Source organism: Macaca nemestrina, chromosome 3, assembly GCF_043159975.1.
Source record: "Macaca nemestrina isolate mMacNem1 chromosome 3, mMacNem.hap1, whole genome shotgun sequence".
Classification (NCBI taxonomy): Eukaryota; Metazoa; Chordata; class Mammalia; order Primates; family Cercopithecidae; genus Macaca; species Macaca nemestrina.
Window position 1 is genome coordinate 42,041,042 of NC_092127.1, and position 17,596 is coordinate 42,058,637.

The 17,596-nt window shown below is 38.0% G+C and overlaps 1 protein-coding gene across 2 annotated transcripts in view; it reads left to right on the forward strand.

The window, feature by feature from the left end:
- Positions 1-17,596, forward strand: part of LOC105463445 (protein arginine methyltransferase 9) — a 51,498-nt gene that overhangs the window by 10,532 nt on the left and 23,370 nt on the right. Inside the window, exons 3-6 of one of the 2 annotated variants that reach the window (XM_011710523.2) lie at positions 5,495-5,731; positions 6,236-6,403; positions 8,588-8,690; positions 10,670-10,776. In XM_011710523.2, the coding sequence (XP_011708825.2) occupies positions 5,495-5,731; positions 6,236-6,403; positions 8,588-8,690; positions 10,670-10,776 (615 nt within the window). Of the gene's footprint in view, positions 1-5,494; positions 5,732-6,235; positions 6,404-8,587; positions 8,691-10,669; positions 10,777-17,596 lie in introns of those variants that run through there. The other variant, XM_024787249.2, reaches the window with a different exon arrangement.

Sequence of the window (17,596 nt, forward strand, 5' to 3'; positions counted from 1 at the left end):
GCCTGATTGCCCTAGCCAGAACTTCCAACACTATGTTGAATAGGAGTGGTGAGAGAGGGCATCCCTGTCTTGTGCCAGTTTTCAAAGGGAATTTTTCCAGTTTTTGCCCATTCAGTATGATATTGGTTGTAGGTTTGTCATAAATAGCTCTTATTATTTTGAAATACGTTCCATCAATACCGAATTTATTGAGAGTTTTTAGCATGAAGGGCTGTTGAATTTTGTCAAAGACCTTTTCTGCATCTATTGAGATAATCATGTGGTTTTTGTCTTTAGTTCTGTTTATATGCTGGATTACATTTATTGATTTGCATATGTTGAACCAGCCTTGCATCCCAGGGATGAAGCCCACTTGATCATGGTGGATAAGCTTTTTGATGTGCTGCTGCTGGATTCGGTTTGCCAGTATTTTACTGAGGAATTTTTCATCAATGTTCATCAGGGATATTGGTCTAAAATTCTCTTTTTTTGTTGTGTCTCTGCCAGGCTTTGGTATCAGGATGATATTGGCCTTGTAAAATGAGTTAGGGAGGATTCCTTCTTTTTCTATTGATTAGAATAGTTTCAGAAGGAATGGTACCAGCTCCTTCTTGTACCTCTGGTAGAATTCGGCTGTGAATCCGTCTGGTCCTGGACTTTTTTTGGTTGATAAGCTATTAATTATTGCCTCAATTTCAGAGCCTGCTATTGGTCTATTCAGGGATTCAACTTCTTCCTGGGTCAGTCTTGGGAGTGTGTGAGTGTCCAGGAAATTATCCAGTTCTTCTAGTTAATTTGCGTAGAGGTGTTTATAGTATTCTCTGATGGTAGTTTGTATTTCTGTGGGGTCGGTGATATCCCCTTTATCATTTTTTATTGCATCTATTTGATCTTCTCTCTTTTCTTCTTTATTAGTCTTGCTAGCGGTCTATCAATTTTGCTGATCTTTTCAAAAAACCAACTCCTGGATTCATTGATGTTTTGGACGGGTTTTTGTGTCTCTGTCTCCTTCAGTTCTGCTCTGATCTTAGTTATTTCTTGCCTTCTGCTAGCTTTTGAATGTGTTTGCTCTTGCTTCTCTAGTTCTTTTAATTGTGATGTTAGGGTGTCATTTTAGATCTTTCCTGCTTTCTCTTGCGGGCATTTAGTGCTATAAATTTCCCTCTACACACTGCTTTAAATGTGTCCCAGAGATTCTGGTATGTTGTATCTCTGTTATCGTTGTTTTCAAAGAACATGTTTATTTCTGCCTTCATTTCGTTATGTACCCAGTAGTCATTCAGGAGCAGGTTGTTCAGTTTCCATGTAGTTGAGCGGTTTTGATTGAGTTTCTTAATCCTGAGTTCTAGTTTGATTGCACTGTGGTCTGAGAGACAGTTTGTTATAATTTCTGTTCTTATACATTTGCTGAGGAGTGCTTTACTTCCAACTATGTGGTCAATTTTGGAACAAGTGTGATGTGGTGCTGAGAAGAATGTATATTCTGTTGATTTGGGGTGGAGATTTCGGTAGATGTCTATTAGGTCCACTTGGTGCAGAGTTGAGTTCAATTCCTGGATATCCTTGTTAACTTTCTGTCTCCTTGATCTGTCTAATGTTGACAGTGGGGTGTCAAAGTCTCCCATTATTATTGTATGGGAGTCTAAGTCTCTTTGTAAGTCTCTAAGGACTTGCTTTATGAATCTGGGTGCTCCTGTATTGGGTGCATATATATTTAGGATAGTTATCTCTTCCTGTTGAATTGATCCCTTTACCATTATGTAATGGCCGCCTTTGTCTCTTTTGATCTTTGATGGTTTAAAGTCTGTTTTATCAGAGACTAGGATTGCAACCCCTGCTTTTTTTTTGTTTTCCATTTGCTTGGTAGATCTTCCTCCATTGCTTTATTTTGAGCCTATGTTTGTCTCTGCATGTGAGATGGGTCTCCTGAATACAGCAAACTGATGGGTCTTGACTCTATCCAATTTACCAGTCTGTGTCTTTTAATTGGACCATTTAGTCCATTTACATTTAAGGTTAATATTGTTATGTGTAAACTTGATCCTGTCATTATGCTATTAGCTGGTTATTTTGCTCGTTAGTTGATGCAGTTTCTTCCTAGCCTCGATGGTCTTTACATTTTGGCATGTTTTTGCAATGGCTGATACTGGTTGTTCCTTTCCATGTTTAGTGCTTCCTTCAGGATCTCTTGTAGGGCAGGCCTCGTGGTGACAGAATCTCTAAGCATTTACTTGTCTGTAAAGGATTTTATTTCTCCTTCACTTATGAAACTTAGTTTGGCTGGATATGAAATTCTGGGTTGAAAATTCTTTTCTTTAAGAATGTTGAATATTGTCCCCCACTCTCTTCTGGCTTGTAGAGTTTCTGTCAAGAGATCCGCTGTTATTCTGATGGGCTTCCCTTTGTGGGTAACCCAACCTTTCTCTCTGGCTGCACGTAACATTTTTTTCTTCATTTCAACTTTGGTGAATCTGACAATTATGTGTCTTGGAGTTGCTCTTCTCGAGGAGTATCTTTGTGGCGTTCTCTGTATTTCCTGAATTTGAATGTTGGCCTGCCTTACTAGGTTGGGGACGTTCTCCTGGATGATATCTTGCAGAGTGTTTTCCAGCTTGGTTCCATTTTCCCCGTCACTTTCAGGCACACCAATCAGACATAGATTTGGTCTTTTTACATAATCCCATATGTCTTGGAGGCTTTGTTCATTTCTTTTTACTCTTTTTTCTCTACACTTCTCTTCTTGCTTCATTTCATTCATTTGATCTTCAATCACTGATTATCTTTCTTCCAGTTGATTGACTTGGTTACTGAAGTTTGTGCATTTGTCACGTAGTTCTCGTGTCATGTTTTTCGTCTCTGTCAGTCCTTTTATGGTCTTCTCTACATTGATTATTCTAGTTATCCATTCATCCATTCTTTTTTCAAGGTTTTTAGTTTCTTTGCGCTGGGTATGTCGTTCCTCCTATAGCTCTGAGAAGTTTGATCGACTGAAGCCTTCTTCTCTCAACTCGTCAAAGTCATTCTCCGTCCAGCTTTGTTCGGTTGCTGGCGATGAGCTGCGTTCCTTTGGAGGGGGAGATGCGCTCTGATTTTTTGAATATCCAGCTTTTCTGCCCTGCTTTTTCCCCATCTTTGTGGTTTTCTCTGCCTTTGGTCTTTGATGATGGTGACGTACTGATAGGGTTTTGGTGTGGGTGTCCTTTCTGTTTGTTAGTTTTCCTTCTAACAGTCAGGACCCTCAGCTGCAGGTCTGTTGGAGTTTGCTTGAGGTCCACTCCAGATCCTGTTTGCCTGGGTATCAGCAGCGGAGGCTGCAGAAGATAGAATATTGCTGAACAGCAAGTGTTGCTGTGTGATTCTTGCTCTGGAAGCTTCGTCTCAGAGCGGTACCCAACTGTGTGAGGTGTGAGGTGTCGGTCTGCACCTAGTGGGGGATATCTGCCAGTTAGGCTACTCAGGGCTCAGGGACCCACTTGAATAGACAGTCTGTCCGTTCTTAGATCTCAACCTCCGTGCTGGGAGAACCACTGCTCTCTTCAAAGCTCAGTTGAAAATACAGAAATCACCTGTCTTCTGTGTTGCTCATACTGAGAGCTGGAGGCTGGAGCTGTTCTATTCGGCCATCTTGGGCGCCCCCTGCTGGCGTTCTTATACTTCTCTGATATTATGGACACACATGTTGGGTCTTTCAATGAGATATGCTTTAATGGAGTAGATTATATATTTTTTAGGTTAGAATTTCAGCTTAAGGAAACTGGTGATGTATTAAATATCAAACCTAAGGGAAGTACAAACCCAGGAAATTATTAGGGGTGTGTTTAATACTCATTGCTGAGTTAGTCTCACAACAAATAATGATTACATACAATGTACATGGTACTGTACTATGTACAATGGTAGTTGCAAATAAGATCAAGATAGTTCTACCTTCAAGATAACTTAAAATAACATATGTTAACTGAAAACATATACATTTTCGCCTAAATCATGAGTGCCTCTTATTTGACATAGAACCATTGCTTTTTGTTAGAGTGCAGTCCCCTGTTTGGACTTCTAGAATGTCTTTTTTGCTTAAACCATACCTAGAATGAATAGTATGATTAAGTTTCTCTAGCCAGGTGCAGTGGCTCATGCCTGTAATCTCAGCACTTTGGGAGCCTGAGGCGGGCGAATCACCTGAGGTTGGGAGTTTGTGACCAGCCTGACCAACATGGAGAAACCCCTTCTCTACTAAAAATACAAAATTAACTGGGCGTGGTTGTGCATTCCTGTAATCCCAGCTACTCAGGAGGCTGAGGCAAGAGAATTGCTTGAACCCAGGAGGCGGAGGTTGCAGTGAGCCAATATTGCACCACTGCACTCCAGCCTGGGCAACAAGAGCGAAACTCTGTCTCAAAAAAAGGAAAAAAAAAAGTTTATCTAAACTTGACAGAATGCTTAAAGGTACTTACGAAGAACTATAAATGAAAAGGGCTCTACTAGCTCAGTTCTGTTCAATGTGTGGTCCACACATTGGTGCTCACCCACAGATTAGTGGTTAATGACAAGTAAGTATAGAAATTGAGAGTAAGTGTTTGGAAATGGATATAGCAATTTAACATTGCTGTAAATCCAAGCCTATGGTCAGGAAACTAATGCAGAAGAGAGTATATAGATCAGTTTGGGTGCTGCTGAAATCTGATGTGTCAGCTCCATATGAATCGTGTGCAATACAGCCGTATCGATCTGCAAACAATTAGATGTTTAAGAAAGGGAGGATTCCCTCCTTCTCAGTATTGCACTTGACTAGTCTTAAAAATAAAAAATTAAGAAAAAAGGGAGGAGAGGTTTTTCATTACAGATAGTTTGAGAAGCACTGTTCTAGAGGGTTGGATAGGTTTTGTTCTCCTGTGTTTTGTTTTTCATTTGCTCACCTATAATTAAATAGTACTTAATTTTGAGTGACTTGCCTTTGATTTTCTTTCAGAGCATTTGTTTAGCTTAGTGTCCTTAGGCACAATGGTTCCCTTTATGCGGTCATATTTATTTACTTAGTATAATATTTAATTAAAATATGTAATTATAATAGCAAGTACAACTGACATAAACTGATCTGGCAGCAAATACAACTGACTCTTGATGACTGTTCAACTCAGTTGCTGAGAGAAAAGGCATGCAGTACCCCCCCAGAGAGGAGCCTACTAAGCCATAGGCATTAGTGTGTTGTACAGAGGGAATGGAGTTGGCTAAATGGAGGATGACTGTGACATCTTCTGCTATGCGTTAGTATAATAGTAATTCGTAGTCAGGTACTTTTTTGTCTCCTGAAATATGTAAACATAGTGGTTCAGAAAATAAAGAAATACTGAGGCTTGCATTCCTCACAGACAACTTCCCAAAAGAGGTAGCACTTGGGTTGGCAGGATTTGGGGTGCTGGCATGGGATTCCCAGGCCAGGTGATTGGCATAAACAAAGGTACTGCAGTATGATAGCATATAGTTGAATATATTTTGTCTTTGTCATTTTTTACTCTAGAATGGGCTTTAGGGATGAAGCAGCTGGGTATTTTCATAAAGCAGTGAAGCTAAACCCTGATTTCAGTGATGCAAAGGAGAATTTTTATCGTGTTGCAAACTGGTTGGTGGAACGCTGGCACTTTATCATGCTTAATGACACCAAGAGGAATACGATTTATAATGCAGCAATCCAGAAGGCAGTTTGTTTGGGGTCCAGAAGTGTTTTGGACATTGGAGCAGGAACTGGAATACTAAGGTTGGTAGTAATTGCATTTTGATGATATATACATGTATTCTAATGTAAATTAAAGATTTTGGCAGATATAGAAAATTTAACATTGGAATTTAAAAGTATTATAATCTTATTAGGGTTATTTATGTAACTATTATGTTTTTTACTATAACTTTTATCAAGAACTGGACATAACTGCTAAGAAAAATTTGGGATTATTGACATTTTGAATAATGAATTTAAGAGTCTTTTTTATGTTAACATTCTGGTGGAATCTGGTTGTCTAAGTTAAAGCCCGTTAGTATTCATTAAAGATATAATGCCAGTTGTGTCTTAATAGAGTAGATCCCATGTTTTATTGTATGATTTGTTTCTAGACAAGAATATTAATTTTTTAATGCAGAATGAGTAATGATTGTGTTAAAGAATAAAAGGAAAAACCCCACATTTTAGCATCATCATTTCCTTAAAATTTGAGAAAATACAGTAGATTGTCTTTTCTTGATGGAGCACTTTTTTCCCTTGTAGCATGTTTGCTAAAAAAGCTGGAGCACATTCCGTGTATGCTTGTGAGTTATCCAAGACCATGTATGAACTTGCCTGTGATGTCGTGGCAGCAAACAAGATGGAAGCAGGGATCAAACTCTTACATATGAAGTCACTTGACATAGAGATTCCAAAACATATTCCTGAAAGGTATTATCATGTAAACTAATTTTACTGTTTATACTTCTCTATTTTTAAAAAACTAAGATATATTTCTAGCTTTTAGTCCAAACAAAATGCTACAAAACCCTTATTTTGTAAAGATATGGATATAGGATAGAATAGTTTACTATTAAGACATTTAAATAAAATTATATTCTTTATTAAAAATATTTAAAGATCTTGTGAAAAATTTGTGGCAAGGGATGAAATAAACTTGATCTTAGCAAGTTACTTTACCTTTGTTAATTTCAGTGTTCTCATTTGTAAAAATGGATAATCCTGTGTGGTCACTAACTACTTAAAAGTTGTATTTAAAAAGAAATCATAAGCAGTTCAGATTCAATGGACTTATCACATTTTGTGTTAATATATTTGTTTAAAATGAAAGCTTTGGAAATGTCAGCTGTCAGTGTATTTTGGCATGGGTCCTTTAAATGATTTGAATATAAGTAATATAAGTCTTGGCTTTTTAGTATGTTTTCTCACTGTGATCTATATCACAAGGGTGATGGAATTTTAGAGCTAGAAGGAATTTGAAAATGATCTGGTTCCACACTAGTCACTTTAGAGACAAAGTTTTCTTTATGTAGCACTTACTTTGCCTATCTCTTCTGGGTTTATCTTCCAATCTTACTTCAATTCAGTTTGTATTGAAAGAAGATATTTTTGTGCCTTATATGAACTATGACTTTAAAAAGTCTTCTTCCATGTATATATAATAGTATTTATGTTAACATAGTACCTACAGTTTTGAATGGTCTCTACATTTATTCTCATGAAAAAATTCCTGTTAGATTAAGGCAAATTTCATACCCATTTTATAGGAAAAAGCATTTTCCTCAATTGTCTTGTTCCACTCGGGCTGCCATAACGAAGTACCGCAGACTGGGTAGCTTTAACAATAGGCATTTATTTTCTCACAGTTCTGGAGACTGGAAGATCATGATCAAGGTGCTGGCTAGTTTGGTTTCTTGTGAGGGTTCTCTTCCTGGATTGCAGATGCTGCTTTCTTGTTGTGTCTTTACACAGGCTTTCCTTCTTCAATACAGTCAGTTTTGGGGTTAAGGGCTTCAACATGAATTTTGAGAGGGACATGAGTCGGCATGAATCAAAGTTACCTTAATTTAATCATTTTTCTCACAGATAATGTTGTAGAAAGATCTGTTGGTTTTGAACCAGGAGCTGTGGATTCCAGATTAGACTATTATTTATTTATTTTGACCTTAAGCAAATGTCTAGACCTCAAGGTATTGGACTAGATGATTTGAAACACCTTTCACATTCTAAGTGTATGCAATCATAAATACTGGGTATTTTCTGTATATAAGATGTTGGGTCTAGGCACTGTGGAGGATACCAAAGTCATTCTTACCCTTGAGGCACTTACAGTCTAGATAGAAAGATAAAGAATATTCATGAAACTTTTCTTATCTTATAGCTACATAAATGTGTGATACTGGCAATAAATGCTGAAGGAATTCAGAGAAGGGAGAAAATATTTTCGTATGTCTTTGAGTAAAATTTTCTAGAAAGAAAGCATGGACAGAAGAGCAGAGTTCTGTGGACTAGGCTTTTTCTAAGACTCAGGCAGTGGGTAAAGCAAAAGAAGTGATAAGAGAGGCACAGTCAACATGTAGGAGGCAAACATGGGTCATAAAAGGTAGAGATAGATTTTGAGAGGGAGGGCTCTCTCCTGCAATCAGTGTTATTTGGAGATCAAAAAAATGATAACTGACAAAGAGGATTCATTTTGGTAAGTAGGGAGTTATTGATGGTAGATAATATTTTTATAGACTGTTGGAGATGGAAGTCTTCTTACTTGGCATTAAGGAAGAGACTGGTAAAGGTAAAAGGTATGAACCACTCTTAAAGATGTAGGCAATGAAAAAATAACCTGGAGAGGGAACAAGGCCAAGCGAAGGTTGTCATTCCCCACCTCCCCCGGCCCTCCATCTTCCAAACCAAGGAGAAGGAGCCAGTGGAGAACAAAGGAGCTTAAGTAGCATTCGAGTAAAGTTCCTCAAGATTCAGTAGTAGATCTTAAAAGTATTAGGACATTTTACATATGAATTGTTTCTATAATATACTCTTCCTTTCTCCTCTCAGCTTTGACATCTTTATATAATAGCATGATATTTTACTTACATATATCTTTAAAAAATCATTCTATAGAGTGTCCCTAGTTGTAACAGAAACTGTCGATGCAGGTTTATTTGGAGAAGGAATTGTGGAGAGTTTGATTCATGCATGGGAGCATTTACTTTTACAGCCAAAGGTAAGCAGTATGAAAATACTTAAAACTGTTTAAGAATTCATTATTTCATCAGAGATTTATTGAATCCTTAGTATATTTACAAAGTAATATGAAATATATTTTCCTTTGCCAAGGTGTACATACAGTGTGGTTGGAAAGAAATCTCTGCAAAAAACATTTACTGGTTGGGCCTGGTGGCTCACGCCTGTAATCATAGCACTTTGGGAGGCCAAGGTGGGTGGATCACCTGAGGTCAGGAGTTCGAGAACAGCCTTACCAACATGGAAAAACCCCATCTCTACTAAAAATACAAAATACAAAATTAGCCGGGTGTGGTGGCACATGCCTGTAATCCCAGCTACTTGGGAGGCTGAGGCAGGAGAATCGCTTGAACCCAGGAGGCGGAGGTTGCATTGAGTCGAGATTGTGCCATTGCACTCCACCCTGGGCAACAAGAGCGAAACTCCGTTTCAAACAAAACAAAACAAAAACATTTACTAACAACATGATTCAATGTATAATTATGTGCCTGAATGAAATATACAGGCAAAAATACTCCAGGGAAGAATTCTTAGGAATTGAGATTACTTTATGGAGGGACTGACTATGGAATTCTTGAGTAGGGTTGAAAAACGGAGATACTTTAAGTCTTACAGACCTCACTGCCTAGAATTTTGGCAAATTATCAGAAGGGAGTATAGTAATAGCTGGTTTGGTACTGTTTTCAGGTGCCTTTTGAACCCAGGCTATGGATTGAACAGGACTAACTCTTATAATTGCCAAATTATATTTTGCATTGAAATCCTCTATTGTAGCCCACAAATCATTGATTTGGTTCATATGATATGTGTTATCAGTGAAAGGATTTTAATATGTAATAAAAATTCAATATTAACAGAAAATGATTTGGATTTAAAATTGCTAAAGGTTGAAAAGAGCAATTTTTTTTTTTTTGAAGTAGTGACAGGGTTTCACCATGTTGGCCTAGCTGGTCTTAAACTCCTGGCCTCAAGTGATCCACCTGCCTTGGTCTCCCAAAGTGCTGGGATTGCAGGTGTGAGCCACTGCTCCTGGCCAAGCAATTTATTTTTTAAGTAGGTAATGATATTGATTTATTGATCAAAGTCATACCCAAGTCTTTTTTTCTATGCAGACTTACAGTCTTTACCCCTCCCATCCTCCTTCTTTTCTTGTGCCCTTTGCATTTGTATTGTGAGAAAAAAAATATATATATACACATACATATATAGCAATGAAAATACTTATTCTGTTTTTTTGAGATGGGGTCTCAATCTCTTGCTCAGGTAGGAGCTCAGTGGCACGTTTTTTAGCTGACTGCAACCTGGAACTCCTGGGCTCAAGTGGCCCTCCCATCTCAGCCTCCCAATGTCACCACACTTGGCTAACAACAAAAAAAAATTTCTGTAGAGACAAGGTCATGCTATGTTGCCTAGGCTGGTCTCAAACTCCTGACCTCAAGTGGTCCTCTCTCCTTGGCCTTCCAAAGTGCTGGAATTGCAGGTGTGAGCTACCAGGCCCGGCCAAAAATACTTTTAAAAAAAATTTTTTTGAACGGAGTCTCGCTCTGTTGCCCAGGCTGGAGTGCAATGGTGTGATCTCAGCTCACTGCAGCCTCTGCCTCCCAGGTTCAAGCGATTCTCCTGCCTCAGCCTCCCAAGTAGCTGGGACTACAGGTGCGTGCCACCACGCCCAGCTAATTTTTTGTGTTTTTAGTAGAGATGGGGTTTCACCCTGTTAGTCAGGATGGTCTCGATCTCCTGACCTCGTGATCCACCTGCCTTGGCCTCCCAAAGTGCTGGGATTACAGGTGTGAGCCACCGTGCCCAACCCAAAAATATTTTTTAAGGAAGAAAAAAAATTTTTAACTTACTTTATCCTTACTTATTGTCTTTTTAGGTTTTTTATATTTTCATAGCTTATTATGCACACAAATTTTTAATACATGTGATAATGTAATTTTTATTGTTATTTTTTTTTAGACCAAAGGTGAAAGTTGTAATTGTGAAAAGTATGGGAAAGTTATACCAGCAAGTGCTGTTATATTTGGGATGGCAGTAGAATGTGCAGAGATAAGAAGACAGCATAGGTAAGTGTATTAGTCCGTTTTCACACTGCTATAAAGAACCTCCCAAGACTGGGTAATTTATAAAGGAAAGAGTTTCATTCAAATGACTCACAGTTCTGAATGTTGAGGAGGCCTCAGGAAACTTACAAACATAGCAGAAGGAGAAGCAGGCACGTCTTACATGGCAGCAGGCAGGTGAGGAGGGGGATGGGGGGCGCAGAGAGAGAGAGCGCAAGACCACGTGGGTGAGTGTAGGAAAAACTACCATTTGTAAAACCATCAGATCTTGTGAGAATTCACTCCCTATCATGAGAACAGCATGGAAGAAACCGTTCTCATAATCCAGTCAATTCCCCTCCCTCAACATATGGGGATTACAATTTGAGATGAGATTTGGGTGGGGACACGGAGTCAAACCATATCAGTAAGTGACTATTTAAATAGTAAATATTGAAAAATAATAATTGTAAAGAGAATATTACAGAGATAAGTTAGTGAATATGTATTTGGGTGAGGATTTGTAGTTTTGTGACCTTTAAATTCATGCTGCTTACACTGGTTTTATTCTTTTTTTTTTTTTGCCTATTTTAAATGAAACTTCATGGTTAAAGCCAGTTCTTTTTTTAATGGAGAATTAATTTTGATACAACTTAGTACTCTTTAGTTGTTATGGATTCATGTAGAAAAATACTAAGTTCTGACTGATTTTAGGTGAAGTTGGAATGAAAGATTCCACAGTGAAAATAAATTTTGGTCTTAATTACTTCAATTTCCCTTTTCTTAAAAATTTCACTAATACTATAATGATTTATAGTTGGGCTGGATGGAATTTTAGGATCTTTCTAAGCTTCTACCAATAACTTAATCGTAAATGTAGCATATAAATATTTTAGGACATACTGGTAAGTGGTTTGAAAAAAATGAAAACCACTGTGAACCCCTCACCAGTAAGTAACTACTTTTCATCTTTGTTATATATTCGTTTACTCTTTTTCTTTGTATGTTAGTAACAGGCAGATAGTAAAAATGTTTAGAGATTGGTAGGACACAGGGCACTAACCAGACAGTGGACTTAATTAGCAGATTGGCTGAATTAGAATGTACTGGTTGAATATTAGTTCTATGTAAGTAAATGTATGTGTGTGTAAATTTAATTTTGTTTAAAAACTCAGTAAATATATTTGCTTTTCCTTTGTGAGCCTTTTCATGTAACAGATTTCGTTCATGACTTTAAAAAATCAACTTCTTGGTGTTGTAGTTATTGGAGTTTAGAATTTTTGGATTGCTTCCACTTTTCTGCTTTTAAGAAGTAGGATAAACATCTTTGTACTTATGTCTTTGTGGATTTGTTTCTATTATTTTCTTAGGATAAATTCCTTAATAAGGAATTACTGAGTTAAAGAATATGTACAGTTTTCAGGCTGTAGGGATGCCTTACTGCATTGCCCACCAGAAAAGCTAGATTGTGTCTTGCTGAGATTTCTTGCTGTAACATGACTGGACTCCTTCCCTCAATAGTTCCTCTTTAGGAGACCACTAATATTGTTTGCCTAAGCAAAGTAGAAATTAAATGGCTGGTATCTACATTTTGCAAAAGAATAACTTCATTATTGACTCATTTATTTAGCAAATGAGTGCCTGACTACAGTAGAAGCGCTATAGGAGCTTTTGTAAAAGTAAAAAGGGTGTACAGTTTGGTTGAGTAGGTGTAGGTCTGGATGAATGAGGCCAATATCTTTTTTTTTTTTTTAAACAAAGTTCAGCAGTATGGGTTGAGGACTATGAAGAAAGGTGTTGACAAAATATATGTGAGTGCTACTGTTTTAACTGGTGGAAACATTTATAAATCATTATTATAAAAATTGCCATTTGGCACCTAATTAGCTGAATTTAATGTTCATCTCAATAAGCAAATGTTTAACAAGAAAAATATCCAAGAAAACTTGCCTTATTAGATATAATAACCTAGAAATAAAAAACAGTAATGTATTGATGCAGAAAGACAAATACATCAGTGGAGCACAATAAAGAATCTAGATACAGACCTTTGAATTTATATGGATTTAGTATATGATACAGGTGTGGTATTTCAGATCAGTGGGGAAGGGATAAACTATTCAGGAAATGGAAATGGTGTGCTTCATTTGGGGAAAAAAGTTAGATTCCTGCTTTTAATTCTGGGTGAGTTAAACATCTGAATGTCAAAAAATCTATTTGATGGAGACCTTCCAAAGCAAAACACAGAGTAGGGCCCAGAAGCCACAGAACATTGACACATGTGACCACATTTTTGTTTTTTTCTTATTTATTTATTTATTTATTTATTTATTTATTTATTTAGATGGAGTCTTGCTCTGTTGCCTAGGCTGGAGTGCAGTGGTGCAGTCTCTGCTCACTGCAAGCTCCGCCTCCTGGTTTCACGCCATTCTCCTGCCTCAGCCTCCCAAGTAGCTGGGACTACAGGCACCTGCCGCCATGCCCGGCTAATTTTTTTGTATTTTTAGTAGAGACCACGTTTCACTGTGTTAGCCAGGATGGTCTTGATCTCCTGACCTCATGATCCGCCCGCCTAGGCCTCCCAAAGTGCTGGGATTACAGGTGTGAGCCACCGCGTCCGGCCTAATGTGACCACATTTTCAAACCATTGAAAAAAATCTCTCTGGTGAAGGATACTATGAAGTTAAAAGACAAGCGACAGACTGAGATGAATATTTGCAACTTTTACAACAAAGCATGAATATAATTGTCTATTAATCAGAGAAATGGAAATTAAAACCAATGGGATAACATTTTCTAACTACTTATGTTAGCACATTAAAGTTGTTTGATATCTTATTTTCTCATAGGTTTAGGGCAAATTTATACACTGTTGGTGCAACATTTTAGTAGCTTGATTTGGCGTTTTCTAGCAACACTAAAGATGTTTGTAGTCCTTGATCTAGCATTTCTGTGTCTGGAAATCTATCCTGATAAATACTCATACATGTGTGCAGTGATGTGTGTACAAGGATGTTCACTGTAATATTGTAATTGGAAAAATTAAAGCAAACAAATTATCTGAAGGTTTATATTAATAAGAAAGTATTTCAATAAATTATGATGTAACAGTCACCTAATGCAGTATTATGCAAAAAAATGGTTAAGGTACATGTATAGACAGGAAACAAGTTTATGGTATACTGTTAAGTGAGAAAGACAAGGCATAATCTTAGGAGCAGTGAGCATACCTAGAACCCAGATCTTGGTTTTTAAATACCATTTCTCACTAGAAGGAACTATAGCTTCTTGGAGCAATGGCTGATTCTAGTACTGGGGCGGAATAGGTTCAAGATGATTCTGGGGCACCTTGTATTAGAAAGTGAGGAAGTGCTCAAAAAGGGATTTGGTGGGGGAAAGGGGAGCACTTTAAAGGACACAGCAGCATGCTTGAAGACGCTCCCACTGGCCAAACCTGGGGCAATTTAATCACCAAAATAAGTAAGGGTCCTAATGTTAAAACCCACTGAATAAGAATCCATAAATTTCTATGTATCTTAAGCAGATTAATAAATACATAAATGGGGATAAAAGTACAGCTCGTCCTTACAGTCAATGCCGATTAATATTATAGAAAAAAATGAGGCAGAATTACTTTTTGGGAGGCAAGAATCATGAATAGATGCTAAATCAATGGAGGGAAATCTGATGAGGATCAGGGCATTTATATAGTTTCAAAGTATCTCTCAAATTATTGCAGAAGGGAAGATTTTAAGTATATAGGGCTGAAGCCACACAGCATCTTTTTTTTTTGTTGTTGTTGTTTTTGAGACCGAGTTTCACTCTTGTTGCCCAGGCTGGAGTGCAGTGGCGCGATCTTGGCTCACTGCAAATCTGCCTCCCAGGTTCAAGTGATTTTCCTGCCTCAGCCTCCCGAGTAGCTGGGATTACAGGTGTGCCCGCCACCATGCCCGGCTGATTTTTTTGTATTTTTTTTAGTAGAGAGGAGTTTCATCATGTTGGCCAGGCTGGTCTCGAATTCCCGACCTCAGGTGATCCACTTGCCTTGGCCTCCCAAAGTGCTGGGATTACAGGCGTGAGCCACCGTGCCTGGCCTGTTTTGTTTTTTTTTAAATTAAATCAAATTAAATTTTACTTTAAGTTCTGGGATATATGTGCAGAACGTGCAGGCTTGTTACATAGGTATATATGTGCCATGGTGATTTGCTGCACCTATCAACCCATCATCTAGGTTTTAAGCTCCGCATGCATTAGGTATTTATCCTAATGCTCTCCTTCCCCTTGCCCCTAGTCCCCCGGCAGGCCCATGTGACCACACATCATCTTAACCAGGTGATTAAAGCTAACATCAACAGCAAGATTCCTCCAGATTCGGTGCTTTAAGGATGCATTGCTTATATAGTACCACATCCAAAATGTGCAGCCTGCAATCTAATTGTGAGAAAACCTCAGACAAACTCAAGTTGGGACCATTCTGTAAAACAATTGGCCTACCTTAAAAAATGTCAGTGACATGAGAGACAAAGCAAAGATGAAGAACTGTTTCAGATGAAAGGAGATTAAAGAGACAGGACAGCTAAATTGAAACTACGAACTGTATTGGGAAACAAACTATATATATATATATAGAGAGAGAGAGAGAGAGAGAGACAGAGAGAGAGAGAGAGAGAGAGAGAGAGAGAGAGATGGGATCTTGCTGTGTTGTCCTGGTTGGAGTGCAGTGGCTTAATCATAGCTCACTGCAGTCTTGACCTCCCAAGCTCAAGTGATCCTCTCACTCAGCCTCCTGAGGAGCTGCAACCACAGGTGTGCACCACCATGTCTGGTTAATTTTTTAAAGTTTTTATAGAGACAGGGTCTTGCTGTGTTGCCCACGCTGGTCTTGAACTCCTGGACTCAAGGGATCCTTCTGCCTTAGCCTCCTAAAGTGCTTGGATTACAGGCATGAGCCACTGTGCCCTACCTGCATTATTGATTTTTGATTCAGTTGACAAATACAGAATATGAACTGTAGGTTAGATAATACTGAATTTAATTGCTGTGATTAAGAGAATATTCTCATTTTTAATAAAGATACACTGAAGTATCTTTTGAGAAATGAACAGGCATGATGAATACACCCGACTCACAAATGGAACAGAATGTTTCAGTAACCTACAAATAGAGTGTTATACACAAATATTAAAAAAAGGTATGGAAGGATACACATTAAACTATTAACAGTGAAGAAATGAGAGGACGAGTACTATGAAGGTGGACTTTTTACCATATTGCTTGAAGTTTTGACAATATATATTCACGTAGTTTATATTACATTAGAAAGAAATTGTCTGGCCGGGCGCAGTGGCTCACGCCTGTAATACCAGCACTTTGGGAGGCCAAGGTGGGCGGATCGCGTGAGCTCAGGAGTTTGAGACCAGCCTGGGCAACATGGCGAAACCCTGTCTCTGTAAAAAATACAAAAACTAGCCGAGTGTGGTGGCGTGGACCTGTAGTCCCAGCTACTCAGGAAGTGGAGGTAGAATTGCTTGAGCCTGGTAGATGGAGGTTGCAGTGAGCCAAGATCACACCTTTGTACTCCAGCCTGGGTGACAACGTGAGACCTTGTCTCACACACAAAAAAATTGTCACATTTTTTGTTTCAACTTGTGACTTTTAATTTTGAGTTATTAAAATCATTAGTTCCATTTGCTGATTCATCTTTTGAGAGTGTAATAAAATAATCTGTAAAAGTAGATTATTTGAACTTTTGAAATTTTATAAAGGCAAATTCTCAAAAAAAAAATGCCATTGAGTTGAGGTGAGGTGAGGTTGGAGTATTTTCCTTTTAAAAATGTTGTTTAAATTTTTATAAAGTGTTTTTCATTGTAAATTTTCTTTTTTCTTTTTTTGGTTTTTGAGACAGGGTCTTGCTCTGTTGCCCAGGCTGGAGTGCAGTGATGTGGTCATAGCTCATTGAACTCCTAGGCTCAAGTGATCCTCCTGCCTCAACCTCCCAAGTAACTAGGACTCTAGGCACACACCACCATACCTGGCTATTTTATTTTATTCTATCTTATTTTATCTAGAAGAATATTGCTATGTTGTCCATGCTGGTCTCTTAACTCCTGGACTCAAGTGATCCTCCCACTTTGGCCTCCCAAAGTGCTGGGATTACAGGTGTAAGCCACCATGCGTGGTCCAATGTAAATTTTTATTGACATCAAACATTTTTATAGCAAGTGTGTGAGCCATAAGTTTATGATTTGATGAATTTTCATGAAGTTGATAGACCTGGGTAATCAGTGCTGAGATCAAGGACCAGAATATTACCGCTATATAATATAAAGTGCACAGGAAGGACCCCCTTCTCTTTACCAGCACCCCACTCTCCCTAGAGCACCTACTATCCAGACTTCTAACGCCATAGATTAGTGTTGCTTGTTTTGAATTCTATACAAATAGAACCATACAGTGTGATTTGTTTTTGTGTGCCTAGCTTCTTTTGTGTTTAGTTTGTTTATTCTCATTGCTGAATCATAGTCCATTATATGACTATACTAGATTTGTCTGTTATACTACTGATAGATGTTTAGGTTATATCAGTTTTCTTGGCTATCAGAAGCAGTGTAGCTATAAACATTCTTGAACATTCTTTTGGTGATAATATGTATTAATTTCTGTTGACTATATTCTCAGAAGTAGAAATGCCAAACACTGTGAAACGCTTCCTACATTAAGAATGAATCTGAATAGGTATGTTCAGCTCGAGTTGGCACTACAAAGTAGTCTTCCAAAGTGATCTTACTAATTTGATACTCCAATGGTGTATGAGACTGTATCCTTACCATACTTGGTATTGACT